Source organism: Phasianus colchicus, chromosome 20 (assembly GCF_987193195.1).
Source record: "Phasianus colchicus chromosome 20, bPhaCol1.hap1.1, whole genome shotgun sequence".
Classification (NCBI taxonomy): Eukaryota; Metazoa; Chordata; class Aves; order Galliformes; family Phasianidae; genus Phasianus; species Phasianus colchicus.
In genome coordinates, this window is record NC_143455.1 from 774,925 (window position 1) to 794,253 (window position 19,329).

Here is a 19,329-nt window from a genome sequence, read left to right on the forward strand (position 1 = left end):
GTACAACAAGAACTTTCTTTGCAGGTCAGAATGCAGAGAATATAGTAAGCCATTGTTGTCCAGCATTTTAGCTTGCGTGGGCCACACTGAGTGAAGAGGAATTGTTTTCAGCTGTATATAAAATATATAAAATATTTAATGTTTATAAGTAACTAAACCTCTGTATATATAATTGTATATATAACATACATATATACAAAGTATGTCTTTATATATATATCTTTATATATATATATCTTTATCTATATATATTTTAAAGAGCAACAAAAACATAAAACTAGAGGTATATTTGAGTATATTTGCATCACTGGTTCAATAGCAATGGTTGCAATTCTTAGTGAGGTCTCAAAGTGTTCACCAGAGATTTCTGATGAAATTTTATTCTTCTTATATTCATCCCTTAAAACAGTTGTTCATAAATGTATGTACTGCCAAAAAGTGATGGCATGAATACGACGTGATTGTGAAGTAAGGGGTATATTTGTCTGGTAAAATAGCTCTTATAACAGTCTGGTAAAGAGACATGATCAGATCTTTTAGTTGAACATCTGACTGAAACCCTATACATTCAGTTTGCAGGTAATGTATTTATGTCAACTGAAAATAGAGATGTAAATATACAAAAAAAATTGGTGATGTTTTGTTAGTGATAAGGGTGCATCCAGGGCCAGGCTGGGCCAGTCGGTGGGAAGAGCTGCTGCCTTCATGGTGCAGGGCAGGGGGTGGACACAGGACATGCTGGTCCAGGCCACGTGTGGGTGTGGGCCACAGCTTGGGCATGCCTGTAGTTAAACCAGAAGAGTGTATTTGTTTTCCACAGGTTTTCTGCAGGTTTTCCTATAGCAAACTTTCATGCAGGAAATAGTGAAGTGAACCAGTGAGATGAAATAAACACTCCAATAGGTATCTGTTCTGCATTGGAATGAAGCAGATGAATCTCACTCAGAACATGTAATTCATTATGAAATTATGCTTGATTACTATAGAACGCATGTTCTACATATGTACATTAACAGATGAAAAAGAATTCCATCCACTGTTGATAGCTGCTAAACCTCTTCTAAGTTTTTGTTTATGCCTATGAATTTTTATGTTAAAAAATTTCCTTACTGTGTAAAAACCATAAACCAAAGTTGGAGTAGATTCCGCATATCCTTTCTTTTAAGTTAACTGGATCAGCTATCATCTCTTAACATGAGATGACTATCTTGCACTCCAGTTTTTGCTCCTAGTACTGCTATTCAGCAAAATTAGCTCTAGATTGCAGCCTCCTTTTGTTTCACAGAGAACTTTCTGGAAGAATATGAAGCCTGCAGTATTATTTTTCTTTTTCTATATTATAAAAATATCTACCCATATTCAAACTCAGCCTCTGTGTAGCTGACTTTTCTGATATAATACTAATTCCTTAGAAAAAAATATTATCATATTTCTTGATTTTCAATTAGACTGTTTTTTCTTCCATGGTTTTTAAACTGTGGATTCTTGCCACTGTCCCTATTTTTGAAGTACCAATTAATTTGTGCTAGTCATCATTATTCCCAATGCATTTTAAAAAATGTAAATATATTTTGTTTAGTATACTTTTAAATGTAAACATAAGCAGTGTACATGCACTCTAAAAGTAAAGATTAGTCCCCAAAATAATTACAACATGCTAATCATATGCAAAGGTCTCTACACTCTTTATTACCTAGACATAAGTGACAGTTACATAAAAAAGCAACACCGAGGTTTACATTCTATGCATGCCTCAGGTCACATTTTAGCCTTGTGAGCCTCATTCCTCCTCTTCTATCTTCTTATGAAACTCCCGGCTCTTCACTCGGAGCTTGTTGACCTGTGACTCTGCAATGTCAGCCCGCTCCTCAGCTTCCTCGAGCTCGTGCTGGATCTTTCGGAACTTTGAGAGGTTGACATTGGAAAGCTCCTCCTGTGTGGGGAAAGGGAGTAATGAAAAAAACAGTGTGCTTATGGTGTGAGAATGCCTAATGAGTGTATTTTTCCAAGATATTTAGTATTTTTTAGAAACAGTTCAGTATTAATAACTGCTCAGACAAAAATCCAAATGCTGGGCAGGCAGGCACTTCAAAAAATGACAAGGAAAGAAGCTGTTAAGTGCAATATGTTTTTCAGAAGAGAAAAGAACATCAAGGTATGGGAAAGGCCAAGACCATTTTACACATAGCACAGTCCCAACACAATCCATGGCAGGAGACAGTTTGGCAGCAGCTTCTAATAGACAGGATAGGGCAGAAATTAAGAGATAGAACAATAAACTGACACGTAGAGCAAAACTAGAGATAGGGCACTGTAGTCCGTCCTCAAAGCAGCAGTTCTCAATCTTAAATTTTTCATTGCTGGGTCTTGCAAAAGCATTTAAAAAGTAAAAATTTCAAAAGCTGTACAGAAAAAAAGCACCAAAACAAAACAGAAAAGATTTTGGCTTATTTCAGAATGATACTTACAGCCTCCTCAGCTTGCCTCTTGTAGGATTTCACCTTCATCTGCAGCTTGTCCACCAGGTCCTGGAGCCTGAGAACATTCTTCCGGTCTTCTTCAGACTACAGAAAAGGGTAAGTAATAGTAACAGTTCCTATCCTCCACCCTTACATTTTCTCTAGTTGAAACAAAGGTAGTAACACTCCTCAGAGAGCACTGCTGTCCAGTGGGACCAAAGAAAAAGACATATTAACCAATGAAAGAGAACAATGGAAAGAAATCACAGTACCAAAGAAATTGCAATGTCAATATGACAACATTCTGACTTATTGAGAGAAGGATGTGTAAGAAAAAGCTTTTTCTGCCTTACTTGGTAGGTCAGCTCCTTCACCCTCCTCTCGTACTTGCGCACACCCTTCACAGCCTCAGCGCTGCGCTTCTGCTCAGCATCAACCTCCCCTTCCAGCTCCCGCACCTGCAATGAGAGATCCATCAATGGAGCTTCCCTGCTATCTCTGACCTGGGATTGCACACTCTTGCACAAACACCAGTCCTACGCACTCTGGCCTCCAGCTTCTGGATTTGCTTCTTGCCTCCCTTCAGGGCCAGCTGCTCAGCCTCATCCAGACGGTGCTGCAGATCCTTCACTGTCTGATCCAAGTTCTTCTTCATCCTCTCCAGGTGGGCACTGGTGTCCTGCTCCTTCTTCAGCTCTTCTGCCATCATGGCCGCCTGGAAAAGAAAGAATCACTTTGTGACTGGAGATATTTGGGGAGAATGCATCCACCATCAGCAGTGAAGGAGCGCCCCAACTCACATCGGTGATGGCCTTCTTGGCCTTCTCTTCAGCATTGCGGGCTTCCTGGATGGTATCCTCCATTTCGCTCTGAATTTGGGAAATGTCTGATTCTAGCTTCTTCTTGGTGTTGATCAAGCTGGTGTTCTGTTGAAGAAAAAGCATATTGTGTGTTCTCCAGCAGATTTAATACACCATATTTAGTAAAAAACAATTTACCCACTTTTATATAGAATTCTCTTCATATTTATATGAAGAATCTCCCATAAATAGTTGTAGTAGAAAACGTCTGAAGAGCCATGGGATATACTCATAAAAAATGAAAATGGGTCTCATAATTATGTGAGTTCTCTAGAATTGTTTCTCATATTTGACTCTGAATTTGGGAAATGTTTCCAGTTTCATCCTGGTGTTGATTCTCTTATGTGTTTTGCTGAAGAGCATCAACATAATCATTTTGTTTCCACTATCTTACATCAAATCCAGAACACTGCAAAATAGTGCCATTAGGTCTCATGGAATTCTGCTCTAATGGAGTCTCTGGAATAGCTTTTTTTCTTCCCGTGGCTGTGATACGCTTCAATAGTGTAGAATGTACTCCATAAAACTTTTCTTACAGTTTGTGAGTCAACACAGGGGGAATTTATGCTTGCCAAGAAAAACAACATAACCTTCTCTTATTTCTTTCAGTCTAGTTGCCGAAAGCAAATTAGCCTGATCTACAAAATACTTACAATGCCTTTGCTAAAAGATTACTTTTCAAATATTTCTACTGTAGCCTAACAAAACTCCTGCTGTATCTGCAGATGAAAACTCACTTTTAATATTTCTTACTTGTACCGTAAAAATTACAACACATAATTTACTAAATGCTATTTATGTGCAAGCGGTCCTTAGTTATTTTCTTTGTATGGACCAGAAGTATGAACATTTATTACATTTATACACTGACCTGGGTATGGAGGAGCTGCACACGCTCACTTGCATCCAGAAGCTCCTGCTCAGCCACTTTCCTCGAGCGCTCCGTCTGCTCCAGGGCTGCTCTTAGCTCTTCAGTTTCAGCCTGCAATAGGTTTGCTCTGCGCTCCACCATGGCCACCTGCTCCTTCAGGTCCTCCTGTGACCTGAGAGCGTCGTCCAAGTGTATCTGGGTATCCTGGTCGGAGATATGAGACATTGTGAGGCATATTTTTCCTGTTTTGCTGTTTTCACATCAGGGTAGAACTGATAGAATTAAATTGAACATTTTTACCTCTGTGAGAAATCAATGAGTACATCTTTAGTTTTTACATACCTTGAGCACTCCTTGTGTATTTCTCAGGTTCCTTTGTGCTTCTGCAGCCATGCGGTTGGCATGGTTCAGCTGAATCTCCATTTCATTCAGGTCTCCCTCCATCTTCTTCTTCAGCCTCAGGGCTTCATTCCTGCTTCTGATCTCGGCATCTAGGGTGCTCTGCATGGACTCCACAATTCTGAGGTGGTTTCTCTTCAGCTGCTCAATTTCCTCTTCTTTCTCTGCTATCTTTCTGTCAATCTCAGACTTGACCTGGTTGAGCTCCAGTTGAAGGCGCAGGATCTTTCCCTCTTCATGTTCCAGGGAGGCCTGTCAGTTAATTATATAATTGACAATATCAGTAAATTTACATGAGCTGTTCTACTGAAGAATTTAATACAGCATCATGTCTAATCGGCAAAGGAAAACAAAGGCTTCCTGTGTATCAAAAGGGTATAATGATGCTCAATGTATTTTGTATACTAAAATTTAAGAAATGAAGATTTACTTCTGCTTCCTCTAGAGAGGCTTGAAGTTCAGATTTCTCCTGCTCAATCTGTTTCTTGACTTTTTCCAGCTCATGAATCGCCTTTCCTCCTTCTGCAATCTGCTCCGTGAGGTCAGAAATCTCCTCTGTGTGAGCAAAGTTATATGGTAATACACCAGGCAAAAAAAAAGGAAGGGCCCTGGCACATTAAGGCAAAGACATGGAGAGACATGGAGAGGTGGACAGACACAGTTGAGAAAAAGCCCTGCTAAGAGCAGAGGCCCATGGACTTACGCTGCAAGTTCTTGTTCTCACGCTTCAGCGTTTCCAGGTGGTCCAGGGACTCCTCATAGGCATTCTTCATCTTGAACAGCTCTGTGCTGAGGGAGCGAGACTCCTTCTGGGAGGCCTCCAGCTCAGCCTGCGTTTCCTCGTACTTCTGCTTCCACTCCGCCAAGATCTGAGGAAAAGCAGATCATGAGTTCGGATGCGGCAATCATGTTCTGCCCAGGAAACACAGGCCTGGAGCCCAGAATACCTTGTCAAAGTTCTTCTGTTTCTTGTCCAGAGCTGCACAGGCAGAATTTGCTCGCTCCACATCAATCATCAGGTCCTCCACCTCATTCTGCAGCCTCTGCTTTGTCTTTTCCAGGGAAGCACATTTGGCATTCACAGCTTCAACGTGTTCCTCTGCATCCTGCAGGCGCTGTGCCAGCTTCTTCCTGGGAGGTTGTAAGCACAATTTCCACTGAGAAAGCAAGTTCTCAGGTTCACAGTAAGCTGTGGTGTGTACCCAGTATGTTACAGCCACTATATTACAGTGCTCTCCTCAATTTTCTGTTACTACTTTCTGTCAGCCTTCCCCACTCTCCCCACATACTTGGCCTCTTCCAGCTCCTCTGTGCGCTGAATAGCATCTGTCTCATATTTGGTTCTCCACTGGGCCACTTCGCTGTTGGCCTTGGACAGGGCACGCTGCAGCTCACCCTTGGCTTCCTGCTCCTCCTCATATTGTTCCCGGAGCAAGTCACAGTCATGGCGGGCAGACTGCAAGCCATGGGCTAGGGCATTCTTGGCCTTTGGAGAGAAGTTGTAGGATGATGAAGAATAGAAATCTTTTGGAAAGTGTTCTGACTGAGAAATTATTAGACTCTGAATAATTTTTTCATGAAAATAATGGCAATATATAGAATGAGGAATGAATAGCTGGGAATTTGCAACATCTTCCAAGGATAGGTGGCAGATATAAGGAAGATAACAACTTGTGCTGAATTAATTATTTTTTTTTCCCTCTGAACACAATTTTTTCTGTAGTTTAATATGTCTGCTGCACCTTTTGGTAAGGGGGATGCACTGTATAAAACAAAATTTTGCATAACCTCCTCACCTTTATCTCCTCCTCTAAATGCCTCTTGAGTTCCTCAATCTGTTGGGTAAATGCCTGCTTGCCTCGAGACAGCTGAGAAATCAGAGCATCTTTCTCCTCCACCTGGCGTGAATATTCACCTGGGAAAGTTTGCAGATACTCAGGCCTTTAATTGGCACTGATGACAGTGTTGTGGACAATTAGGACTGGGCTTTAAGACAATATATTTCAAATACATTTGCTTTCAAAAAATTATAATATTAATTCATACATTTCTCCTTATAGGAGAGACAATTCTTTTGGACAGGCCTCATGGAAATTTTAAGGTAAATTTTACATGAAGTTAATCACAGAAACACAGGATGATTAGGTTGGAAAGGACTTTCAGAGGTCATGTGATCTAACCCCATCTTGAAGAGAGCTCCATAGATTAAATTGCTGTCTGTGATCCTCTCTGTCTCTCCTTTACTTTAAATGGAACAGACTAAACTCTCTGTCATTGTTCAGTGACATACCGGAAATGTGAAAGTCTTACCTGATTCTGTATGTAGACGAGCTCTTTGAGCATTAATATCATTGATCATCCGTTGATGCTCCTCTTCTTTTGTCTTAATCTCACTCAGCTGATCTTCCAATGCTCGGCATGTCTTCTCCAGACTTGCCTATATGTCAGCATACAGAAAGGCAATTAGCAGTTCACACTCCACATAAAGGGGTGTATTCCACAGAATTCCAATGAGGAAACAAACCTATAAGGTAATGCTGTACCTTGGCTTTGGAGACAGACTCCATGTTGCTGGCCAAGTCATCAATCTCCATCTTCAGCTCACTCTTCTCCTTCTCCAGCTTCTGCTTCACTCGTTGCAGGTTGTCGATCTGCTCCCCAAGCTCCGCTGTGCTGTCCGCATGCTTCTTCCGCAGGGCGGCAGCCGTGGCTTCGTGCTGCAGCGTGGCCTCTTCGAGGTCACGGCGCATCTTCTGAAATTCTGCCTCGCGCTTCTTGTTCATATCGATCTGAGCTGCCGTAGCCCCTCCTGCTTCCTCCAGGCGCTCGCTAATCTCCTCCAGCTCCCGGGAGAGGTCAGCTCGGTGCTTCTCTGCTTTGGCCCGAGAGGTTCGCTCTGCCTCAATTTCCTCCTCTAGTTCCTCAGTACGGGCCTAGGGAACATCAGGGACCCTTCACATCCACGTCCTTCTCCTTCAGATGTTTTCTGAAGGGCAGAAGGGAAGGACCAGAGACTTGCCTGCAGCTCCTTGATCTTCTTCTGTAACTGCATGCCCAGGGCTTGCTCATCCTCAATTTTGCTCTGGATTTGACTGATTTCAAAGTCTTTCCTTTTGCACAAAGCAAATGATGTTAGTGCCTGAACAAAACTCCCAGCTGCACCTGCCCAGCACTCAGGTGACCCACAACCTCACTTACTTCTTCAGTTTCTCATCCAGCTGCTGTTTATCATTTTCCAAATCCATTATGCTGTCATGGGCCAACTTCAGGTCTCCTTCAAGTTTCCTCTTAGCTCTCTCGAGGTCCATGCGCAGCTTCTTCTCTTGCTCCAGGGACCCTTCCAGCTAAACAGAATGAGATCATTAATGCTCTGCCAGACATGTTCATCTTCACAACTGTCCTATAATAGCCATATGCTTTTGTTCTTACATCGTCCACTTGCTGCTCCAGCTTGGTTTTAGCTTTGGTCAGCGTATTGACTTTGTCCTCTTCAGCCTGCAGGTCATCCAGTGTCTGCTGATGGGCTTCTTGGAGGGCTTTCTTCTCTTTTGTCAGCTTGGCAATGTTCTCATCCAGGGCTGCCATCTCCTCTGTGAGATTTTTCACCTTTCATAAGAAGGGAGCAAGTTCAACTAAAGCAAGCAGGTTCAAGACTCCTGTAACATGTGGACTTATAACCCTCTTGAGTCTTCCCCAACTCAAGACATTCTGTAATTCCAAAAGCACAAAAACACAGAATGTTCTTTATTGGATTGTGAGTGACAACTTCTGCCTCATACCTTGTTTTCGGTGGCATGCTTCTCCTTCTCAACCTTGGCCAACGTTAACTCCAGGTCATCTATATCTTTCTTCAGCTCTGAGCATTCATCCTCCAGTTTCCTCTTCTTGGCTGTCAGCTCAGCATTAATTTCCTCCTCATCCTCAGCTCGTTCTGTCACCTCCTTAATTTTGGCTTCCAGCTGGATTTTGGTTTTGATGAGCTGGTCACATCTTTCTTCAGCATCAGCCAAGGCATCTGCTTCCTGAGGGGAAAGATAGTCATTTTTTCTACTTCCAAATTTTAGCAGTCTTGGAATAGAAAAGGAGTCTTTCGTTTTGAATAAGAAGACATGGAATTTCTATTTTTTTTATCTTGTGGGAATTTTTTTTTTTTTTAGTCAGAATTGTTTTTTAGTTCTATTTCATCCTCAAGTCTCCTCTTGTTGTATTTATAAATAAGATTTAGAAATATATAAAAAATCATTTTCTACTGCGGTCTTTGTTTCCTTTGCTTGAAAGTTTATAAGTGGGTATAATTGTAGAGCGATCTTTTTGTTTTATCTTTGTGAAGGAATTTGCTGGCATAACTGAATTTGAATTTGGTAAAGCAGTACATAATCTAAATGCAATTGTAGGCAACCACTTGAATCTGACTGTATTCTGAAGCTCTGAAGTAGACTCTTTAATGCTCAAACAAATTGCCAAATGTTACCAAAACTTTTGATGTCCAAAAGGACACTGTATACATTGAATGGGCAGTAAGTTGTATTTGGATGTAGTGGGTATTTGTGTCTTTCTGGAGTAGTAGTAGCTGCAGGAGTACATGTGAGATATCATATATGATAAGAAATGTCACAAGGCTCTTTTATTTCGAGAACTGATTAAAGACAGAATTTGTCGTCAACTCTAATCTCTCTCCATTATCTGTATAAATCTATTCACTATTGACTACATCTGGGACTTATAATGTGAACTTACATGGAGTAACATAACTACAGGCTCTGAGACTTACAAAATTATTCCCAAGCTGGATCTCCACATTATAATAGTGACAATGAATTTTACCTCTAGTGATTCAGGTTACAGTAGTTTTAAGGCAGTTTTGTGTGCAGATGGGGGATTCTCTACTGTGAAAGAGAACTTGAACTTTGCTTGTTTTCCCCCAGGAGTAAATAATACTCACAGCCTGCACTTGGAGCTGCAGATCATTTTTCTCCTGCAGCAGGGACACCATTTTCTCCTCCAGCTCCTTCCTCTTTGCCTCAGACTTTGCAAGCTCTTCCTTGGTCTTCTCAAACTCTTCCTTCATGTTGGCCATCTCCTTCTCAGACTCTGCGCTCTTCAGCAAGGGCTTGATCTTGAAGAACAGCTTCATCCAGGACCAGTGCTTGACATTCATGAATGAACGAACATTGTACTGGATGCAGAAGATGGACTCTCTGAAGCATAATTAAAATGTACACTGAATATTTTGAGTGTGATGAGTGGTAGCACTGTTACTCAAATATAGTGACCTTAACTGAAGATGGGGAACACCTACCTCCTTTCCACCATTCTCTGGTACTCCACTCTCATCAGGAAGCCTCTGCACCTGGCCTGTGTGCGAGTGATGAGCTGTGCCAGCTTCTCATCTCTCATCTCCTCCAGGAGTCCCAGAAGCCCAGCTTTGAAGAACACCTTGAGAAATGGAATGTTGCAGCACATAATTTTCTGGTACTGCAAAGTACAGATACATAGCACTTCAGTCAAGCAGTATTTGTACCTTGGTGTGACCAAATTTGTACTGGGTGTGGTCCACATCGATTGACCCAAGAAGTTTCTCAGAAGCTTTCTTGCTGTCGATGAACTGTCCCTCAGGGATGGCACTGGCATTAAGCACCTTGTATCTGAGGAATGAAAGAAGATATGAGTTAATGTAATCTCAAGTTGTAAGGTTATGCTGTTTTATTGAAATTAATGATATTCTTTGCTGCAGAACAAGCCTGTGGCATTCCATCCCTTTTTATAGATAACATTAATAATTAAGTCCAAATTCAACAACAAAATAAAAGTAAGTTTTAAAGTCTAAAGGTATAAATAGAATGCTGATCTCTAACTATTGCATTCTGTTATCTTTATTTCTTAAATTATGCTATTGTTCTTAAATATAAATTTGCTAGACAGGAACATTGCCACTATGTGTGTGGTAAGAAATTATTATTCCCTGAAACTATCAGGTGATATAGTGTCTAAAGCATTCTGAGTTTGTAATTTTTGCACAAGAATTTTTTTTGCATCCAGGTATCAATCTTCGTTTTTTTAATCTTGTGAGCATAAGCTTTTGTAGCTCTAGTTTACTTCCATAGTCAGACACTTTGGTAAAACTTGATTTTTTGATAAATAAAACTCAGTGAGGACATATGATGAGCCCTTCATTTCTCAACAATTTCTCCTATGCTAGACATAAATGTTGGTTTTGGTTATACATTCCAGTAATTTTCGTTTGTTTCAGATTTAATTAGGTAGTTTTGGAATTCAAAATAACCATCAATCTTAAGTAGTTAAAAAGTGCACTTAAGCAGTAAAGATTCAGTGGAGAACAGGAAAGAGTCTGACCTCTGTTTGAAGTCTGCATAGAGGATTCTGCTGGGGAATCCCTTTCTGCAAATTCTGATTCCTTCTAGCACACCATTACAACGCAGCTGATGCAGCACCAGTTCATGCTCCATGGCACCTAAGCAAATGAGATAATTATTTGGTATTTCATTATAAAGCATAGAGAATAATGGCTGCATCACGATAAGATTTCTCTCTACTTCGGGTTCTTACCGGGAGTTTTTGTTTCATTGGGGATGATACAGCGCACAAAATGGGGATGAGTGCTCCGTAGATTGGTCATCAGCTTGTTCAGGTTCTCCTGTGAAAGCAAGAACAAAGGTTTTTCATTAATAAATGTTACCTCTGCAGTTTTGTGAGATACTAAAGCTGTTGCAAAGGAATAATGGACTAGATATTCCCATGTAGAACCACACCAATTTGAGTATTTTTTTATAGTTTTTAGTCTTCAAGTCCTGGTTTGGAGTGATGGCAAAGCTGTTCAGAGATATACAGATTTTACTCAGTATGAAAAACTGTATGGGATGCCAGATCATATCTAGTATTCAAATAAGGGTGTTTCCATCTGCCTTACTCTCTGGAGGTGTAATAGTTGGTGTTGGCATTTCCCTGTTGTTTTGACTTGATGTGTATAGTCATTTGCAAAACTATGTGCAGATCCGGACTAGACACACTCCTTCAGGCAGACATCCATATCCATCATTGTCATTCCAGGATGGAGGAGAGCTTAGTCCTACTAATCCATGTGCATATAATTAAATGAAACTGTAGCCTGGCATAGGCAACTTTTTCTAACATTCAAAGAAGGACTAAATCAATATCTATCTTTCCTCTGACCTCATCTGACTTGAACTTAACCCTTTCATGAAAAAGATGTTTTTGATACAAAGAAAAATGTTAACTGGTTCAGTAAAATGCCTTATGGAATTTGACTTGGAGTGTCAGAATCTTCAAGGAGAAAAAAGAGAAAGATCAAGAGACAATTACTTCTGTACTTACCCTGAAAAGAGCTGATACAGTCTGGAAAGAAGAACCCTTCTTCTTGCCTCCCTTCTTGCCACCACCACCACTCTCTGAAGAATAGCCAAATAAGAAGGTATTACAACTTTGAGCTGTAGAATTTTTCTCTGTAAGACTGCAAGAATCTTGGTCATATATAAAGATCAAACGAAGAAAGGAAACTAGGATGGGGCAGGAATTAGAGAAAACATTCAGACAAAAAGAACAGAGGACCGAGAGTACTGATGAACTGGAATCTTAAGGATTATCGTGGCTGAGTGGATGTCTGAGACAGATTCATTGGTATTTCTTTATTAATAAACTCCAGTCATGGAAGACCCTGCAAAAAATGCAGTTTCTGAAGAACATTCTAACGATATTCACTGTTATCAAAGAGTCACTAAATAAGAAAATAAGAATTTCAAAGGACTGACCTGCTTCTCCGCCAGCAGAGGCAAACAGTAAGGCTAGTGTCTTCAGGGATGATTTTTGGTACAGCCCCACAACAGTTTCATTCAGGGGGTCCTTGTTCTTGTCAAGCCAGCCAGAGATGTTGTAGTCCACTGTGCCAGCATAGTGCACCAAGGAGAAGTGGGCCTCAGCCTTGCCTTTGCCAGGCTTGGGCTTCTGGAAATTGTTGGACTTGCCCAGATGCTGGTCATAGAGCTTGTTCTTGAAAGAGGTGTCAGTTGCCTTGGGGAACATGCACTCCTCTTCCAGGATGGAGAAGATGCCCATGGGCTGGGAGAAATATGAATACATGAAGAAAGAAAGCAGTCAGGAGAAGGAAAGTGAATAAAATTTCATTCTGGCTTGCCTTCTGGCTCAAGACATTCTATCTTTCTACAATTCTATAATTCTATGATTTTGTGATTCTTTTGTATTAGACATTGTGAAATGGAAGATACCTTCTCGATGAGCTCAATGCAGGCAGCCAAGTCCATCCCAAAGTCAATGAACTCCCATTCAATGCCTTCCTTCTTGTACTCTTCCTGTTCCAGCACAAACATGTGGTGGTTGAAGAACTGTTGCAGTTTCTCGTTGGTGAAGTTGATACACAGCTGTTCCAGACTGTTGAACTGAAGAATACAGATCGAGTTTATTATTAATATAAACATGAAAAAGTGAGGATAAAGACCAGCACTGTTTCTTTTTTAACAAATTACAGAAGGATCTGCAAGTGGATCCTTCTCTACTCAGTCAGGAGTTTGGAACTTGTCAGGATGTCTCTGCTGTCATGCTGAACTTCATTCATATGTTTATGAACTCCTTTAAACTTGTCAGTTTTGATATCTCCTAGACTGACCCAGTTCAGTTAAAGGATTTACAGTTACTAATTTAAAAGCATGTCACAAACCATCAAAGCACTGACTGTCTATGGAGTTTGTGTCTATGTTTTATGTACAAAATATTAATCTGCTGTTTATAAACAGTGAAAATCCTAGATCTATGAATGTCAATTGTCATATGTGCAACACAACTCTGTTCTCAAGAAATCCTTGTAGGAGTTATGATGCTTTAGATGCAATCTTAAAGAATCAAAACTCTTTCTGAAAAAAAAAAAAAAAAAAATTTCTTCTGAAATCCTTCAACACACAGTAGAGTTACTTTTAAAACTGCTAGAACACCACACTTACATCAAAGATCTCAAAGCCAGCAATGTCCAGGACACCAATGAAGTACTGTCTGGGCTGCTTGGTGTCCAGCTGCTGGTTGATGCGAACAACCATCCACAAGAACATCTTCTCAAAGACAGCCTTTGCCAGAGCACCAACTGAGTTGTACACCTAAAACAAAACCAGAAGATTTCCCGTTATCATATAGAACAAAACTGAAAGTCTGGGGTATCAGTTATCAAATACTGTCCAGATGCTGGTCATAGAGCTTGTGTTTGAAAGAGGTGTCAGTTGCCAAGCAACAGATTTTTGTTACCTGCTGCACAGTCTGACCCTTGGTCACAAATTCATTCCCAACTTTGACTCGGGGGTAGCAGAGGGCCTTGAGCAAGTCTGCTGAGTTGAGACCCATCAGGTAGGCAGCCTTGTCAGCAACTAAAGAGAAAAAAGAGTCTGTTGCTGGAGCACTAGGAGAAGTTCTTCTAAAATAAGCAGTGAATGACAATTCCATTCCAGTTGAAAACTGTGATTTAGAAAAATACATATTTACAATTTATCATAAGAACAATCCCCAGAAGATGTGGAACATGTATACAGTTTGAATTTTTTTTTCACTGATAGATTATTTGAATTTTATTGAATGAAAAAAATAATTTAGACACATTTATGTAAGAGAAAATCAATAGTAAATGTTTTTAAAAAGAAAAAAGGAAACTAAGTCTGGGATGATCGCAAGAAATCAGAGATCCTTACAGAAGGAAATACAGTGCAGTTTCTATCAGTGACTGCAGGTGAAGTAAGGTTAAAGACAGGTTACTCAAGAGACGAAAATACTGAGGAAAAAATAATGCCTACAGCTGACTGAAGAGGAATGTTAAAAGTGCACCTTCTAACAGAGGTCAAAATGTTGGCATTAAAATTTCTGCTTTTACTTCTACAATGGAATTTAGATTCAGAACTATCACTGGCACAGGATGCAAAATGATTTGTCCAAAAATGCCTGAATAAGTCATAGAAAATGTAAGAAGAAACCATAGGAGATAGATTCATGATTATTAGAAGTGTATTCTACTGTTTCTATTCAGCATTAACATTTTCATTGCTGTTAAAGTCCTTGAATTTTAAACTTACATCTCAATTTCCTAAGAGAAAAAAGAAAATACAGCATATTTAACATCTGTGGAAATAACCTGTTTCATGGAAATACTTCCAAGAACCTGTAAAGGAATTAAACCCTGAACAATTTCAGGGAAAGGAAACACAATACATGTATGTTAGTTGACTTTCAAATGGAAGTCTTGGAAACCAGCTTAAAGTCAACAGAAAATGTAACAGCCACACCTGCAGTATTAACTGCTGTTCCATTTTAACCACCCGTGTAAATTAAAATGGAACAGTGCTCTCACTGCGGGCATTGAGAGTTGCCTTCAGAACACAGGCTTCAGGGCAGAGCAGCGTCAGGATTCTGGCTTATTTTTACATGGAAACAACAACTTCAGGAGGTGACTACCACTGATGACAAATGGCAGATAGCTGCCTGGGTACATGAACGTAAGTCAGTGAGCGGAGTGGTTCTTGGTTATGTACCAGATGTAGAAAGCTGCCAGTCAGAAGAACAGCCAATCTTGTCTTTCTTCTGCCTGACTATGTCTATGTCAGCCAATGGAAGTGTGGTTCAGGATTCCCTGGCCCTTGTATTTGCATAGTTCAAAGCAGTCTGCATCTCCCACTGGGTTGTATTCCTCCACGGAAGACCAGTATTTAGGACACCTTTATATGCAGCAGTAGGAGCATGAGGGGAAAACCGTGGGCAGAGTCAGTGACTCTGAACAGGAATTACTGCCTGTATTAGCGAGTGTTTCAGTATATATTGTGCTAATACCTTCTGTGCCATCTGGCTCTGCCTGCTCTTCACGCTGCTTCTGCTTAAACTTCAGGTTGCCATAGTGCATGACAGCCCCCGTCAGCTTGTAAATGGCTGTTTTTTCATCAGGAGTGAAGCCCAGGATGTCAATGGCACTCTAACAAAGGAAGAAGTGAAGAATACTTAGACGTAAGTACCATGCCTGCTTCTAGGTCAGAGTCCACCCAAGAAAACTTCTGTGCACTGCTTACATCAGTGGCCATCAGCTCCTCCTGGTCGTTAATGCTGGGCACTGTGATCTCGCCTTGACTCACATAGTGATAGTCATATGGGTTGGTGGTGATCAGCAGCATTTCTGAGAAGAAACACAAAACACGTACAGATCAAACAGAATTGGCATGGAAAGGAATGAAAGAGATTGTTCAGTGTGCTGTGTTTGGAGAAGTTCCTACCAATTAGCTCTGGTTTCTTGTTGGACATGATCTGATAAAAGATGTGGTAGCTTCTTTCTGCCTTGAGCTGGAAAGTGACCCTGGACTTCTCCAGCAGATCTGTCAAGGATGGTAGGAGAGACTTAGCACAAAAACCGAGGATGGTTAGAAGGAATGTGACCAATCAGACCTGGAGGGTCTCTTACATGTTTCAATGTCAGCAGAAGCCAGTTTGCCTGTGGCACCAAAGTGGATTCTGATGAATTTACCCTGAAAGAATAAAAAATAAGTGACCTAGGTCCACCTTCCCATCTCCAACTGAGAAAATACTTCATTTGCTGCGATGATGAGGAAAAGAGTCGTTTCTTCTTAGGCCAGGCAACAACTTACAAAGCGTGAGGAGTTGTCATTCCTCACAGTCTTGGCATTCCCAAAAGCCTCCAACAGAGGGTTGGCACTGATGATTTGATCCTCAAGTGTTCCCTGAAACAGAAATCTTGTCATGCTTCAGCTCAGAAAACAGTCTGACAGTTGCAGAGTCCTACTTCTAGGAGCTCACCTGCATTTTGCCTGCTGGCTGCTCCTCCTTCTTCTTATCTCCACTAGCTGCAATTGTTGCAAAGTACTGGATGACACGTTTCGTGTTCACAGTCTTCCCTGCACCGGATTCTCCGCTGTCCAGCCAAACAGAGAAGCAGAGAGCGTGAGGTCAGGGAGAAGGTCCCCTGGCACAGGGCAGCCCCGCAGGGACCCGAGCAGGGAGCGTACTTACGTGATCAGGATCGACTGATTCTCGCGGTCTGTGAAAGAGGCAAAAGGAAAGTTTAACCATTGTCCTGAGTAGCACTGGGCTGACTTCAAAGCAAAGCTGTAAGTTGGAGCTTCTTCAGAAGCACTAATTCCCAGGGAAAAGAAATGGATTTGCTTCCATATCCCTCAGTAGCAGCACAAATGGAGGCATACAGCTGCCAGAGGCACATGGTCCTTACACAGACTGTGTATCCTCTTGCCCTTCATACAGTTTTAGATTCAAGGAATCTAGACAAAATGCCTACCTGTGTACAAAGTAAACGGCTGTCGAAAGCAATAACGCTTTCTCTTCCATCACTGGAAAATAGTAACAAACTCTGAGTCCAGCTTTATTTCTGCGCTAGGAAAATGTAGGATTTGGTACAATACAGTGTAAATAGCTCAAAGTGCTGAATCTATGTGTGTATCTCGTCCAGCTTGTCTTAACATTAATTCTTCCTTCACTTGCTGTCATACAGCTCTGTGGTGTTTGGTGCTGGTTTGTCACACAGTGCAGTAAGAGCAATGGGGCTCTTCGGTTCAGATTGCTTTGAAGGAGATCAGGCACTCACCAGTCAGCATGAACTGATAGGCGTTGTCAGAGATGGAGAAGATGTGTGGAGGGGCCTCCTGGCGCTTTTTGCCTCGGTAGGCCAACACCACCTCCGGGTTGTACACCGGCAGCCACTTGTAGGGGTTGACAGTGACACAGAAGAGGCCCGAGTAGGTCTGTGAGGAAGGGACACGGCACGCTGGCTTCCACTCAGCCTGGCACAGCAGTCCTCCCCAGCTACGCTACCCAAGGAAGAGAGCTGCTGGTACTTACGTAGATCATCCAGGCTGCATAACGCTCTTTGAGGTTGTACAGCACAGCGGGTTCATGGAGGTGGGTCATCATGGCCATGTCCTCAATTTTATCGTACTTGGGAGGGTTCATGGCGAAGATTTGATCTTCTTTCACAGTTAGAGTCTGCCAAAGAAAAGGCAAATCCCTGCATGTCAGCTCAGAGACCACTGTGGGAATTAAATTCACATTTGCATATCTTGTCTTTTACTCACTTCTCCACTTTCAGTCTTGACAGTGACCTTCCCGGATTCTTTGCTCTGGATTGTGCTTTTCACATACGATTCTTTAGCATGTACCACAAAGACTGATGTCTTGGCATCAAAAGGCTTGTTTTGGGCCTCAATCCTCTCCTTTTCTGACTTTCGGAGATAAGGAGCTGCCTCCCCAAATATGGCCATTTCAGCATCTGATGACATGGCTGCAGTTTATGCAGTTCAGTGCAGCAGGGGGCTGAAAGGAACAGACATAGCAACATGCTGAGTGAAGGAAGAAGTGCTTTTGTACTACACATCACTTTACTGTATTCTGCTCTATCCATTCTTAAGTTTTCCCTGTCTGTCTGATCTGTTTTTCTCTTACATTTGTGTTCAATTTATTTAGATCTCAGATATAACAGAGGTCTTTGATTTAGATTATTTTTTCTCTCATTACCAGTTTTCATGTTCCATTTTTTATAACTATTATATCTTCAGTAGCCATCAGAGGAAAATTGCTGCAAATTTAGGTTCTGGCAAAACATTCTCCTGTGTTAGAAGCTGGAGCTCTAGCTTCTCTTGTTGTTTGGCCTTCTCCTTTTGATCTGATCCTTTAAGATTAGGTGTACCTAAATTAGGAAACTTTTTAATACAAAATATTCAGAGCAATCTGAGAAGTGCATCTTCTCTTTTATGAATTTGTATTCACAGGCAATTTCTTCTTAGTATTTCTGTTCGGTAAGAAGCTAAATATTTCCCAGCAGGTATATATGTTTTATGAAAAAAAAAAAAAAACCTGCTGCTTTAGACAACAAACCCAAGTAGGAATGCACTGCATTAATTTGTACTGATCTAAGGGCACTTGTAGCAAATGCCCATATAGCTGCATAAAAGTCTTCTTGGAGGGTCTATTCCTATGAAATATGTAAATCAGAGTCTTACCTCTTGTGACACCAAGTGGCTCGCAGGCTGGATGCTGGTCAGTGCTGAAAAACAGAAATGACAGATTTGTTCTTATTGTTGCACAGAATGCCAAGGATAAACCACAGAGTGAAAATATGCAAGTGACTTGAAAGCAGAAAGAAAATTTCTGCTGATAGAAGCAGCCCTTTGAGGAAATCATTTCCACAGGCATCAGGAATGTAAAGGGATTCTGCCAGCACCAAGCCAACTATATTCCTACCTTGAAGGTTTCTGTAGAGACAGAAAAGGCTTGTCCCAGCAGTGTTTTTATAGGTTCTGGTCAGCACATGCAACTCCCTCCTCCTCTTTCTTAGGTAAAAAAAAAAAATTGGCAAAGCATTGTTTGGCAAAGTTGACTGAGTACATGATTCTCGTTCATGTTCACCATGGATATATTTAGAAATATTTGAAGTCTTACTTGCTACATGAATAAATCTCCTATAAATATTTTGACCGGGAGTCTGAAAGGAGGAAGTGCTGCCCAGCAAGTAGAGCAGGACTTGGAATTGTTGGCTTCTGTTCTCTTGACTCCTGAATTGCTGTTTGACATATAAGATTTGTGTGCCTCACGACTCAGCAGTAATGAGAAGGATAAATGTTACAAAGAGCAAAGAGAGAGATTCTGTTCCAAGATACTCTTGCAGATAAAGACTAGGAATATCTTGAATAATCTAGTTGCATAA

The 19,329-nt window shown here is 41.1% G+C and overlaps 1 protein-coding gene across 1 annotated transcript; it reads right to left on the reverse strand.

Moving 5' to 3' along the window:
* Positions 1-1,708: 1,708 nt before the first annotated feature.
* On the reverse strand, positions 1,709-18,885 carry LOC116235565 (myosin-1B-like). Its single transcript, XM_090122117.1, has 40 exons — positions 18,867-18,885; positions 18,626-18,669; positions 17,702-17,939; positions 17,469-17,612; positions 17,215-17,371; positions 16,626-16,653; positions 16,413-16,527; positions 16,244-16,336; positions 16,060-16,123; positions 15,875-15,973; positions 15,674-15,777; positions 15,441-15,579; positions 13,875-13,993; positions 13,580-13,729; positions 12,851-13,021; positions 12,377-12,683; positions 11,943-12,016; positions 11,157-11,244; positions 10,944-11,061; positions 10,111-10,234; positions 9,889-10,025; positions 9,532-9,787; positions 8,369-8,611; positions 8,019-8,195; positions 7,788-7,933; positions 7,609-7,699; positions 7,133-7,522; positions 6,900-7,026; positions 6,386-6,504; positions 5,879-6,075; positions 5,537-5,720; positions 5,293-5,458; positions 5,020-5,144; positions 4,533-4,841; positions 4,191-4,394; positions 3,260-3,385; positions 3,004-3,174; positions 2,813-2,917; positions 2,469-2,564; positions 1,709-1,933 (listed from the first exon to the last, which is right to left on the reverse strand). Exons 3-40 carry the CDS (start codon positions 17,903-17,905, stop codon positions 1,781-1,783), a joined length of 5,820 nt encoding a protein of 1,939 aa, XP_089978243.1. The 5' UTR covers positions 17,906-17,939; positions 18,626-18,669; positions 18,867-18,885; the 3' UTR covers positions 1,709-1,780.
* Between the last annotated feature and the right edge of the window lie 444 nt (positions 18,886-19,329).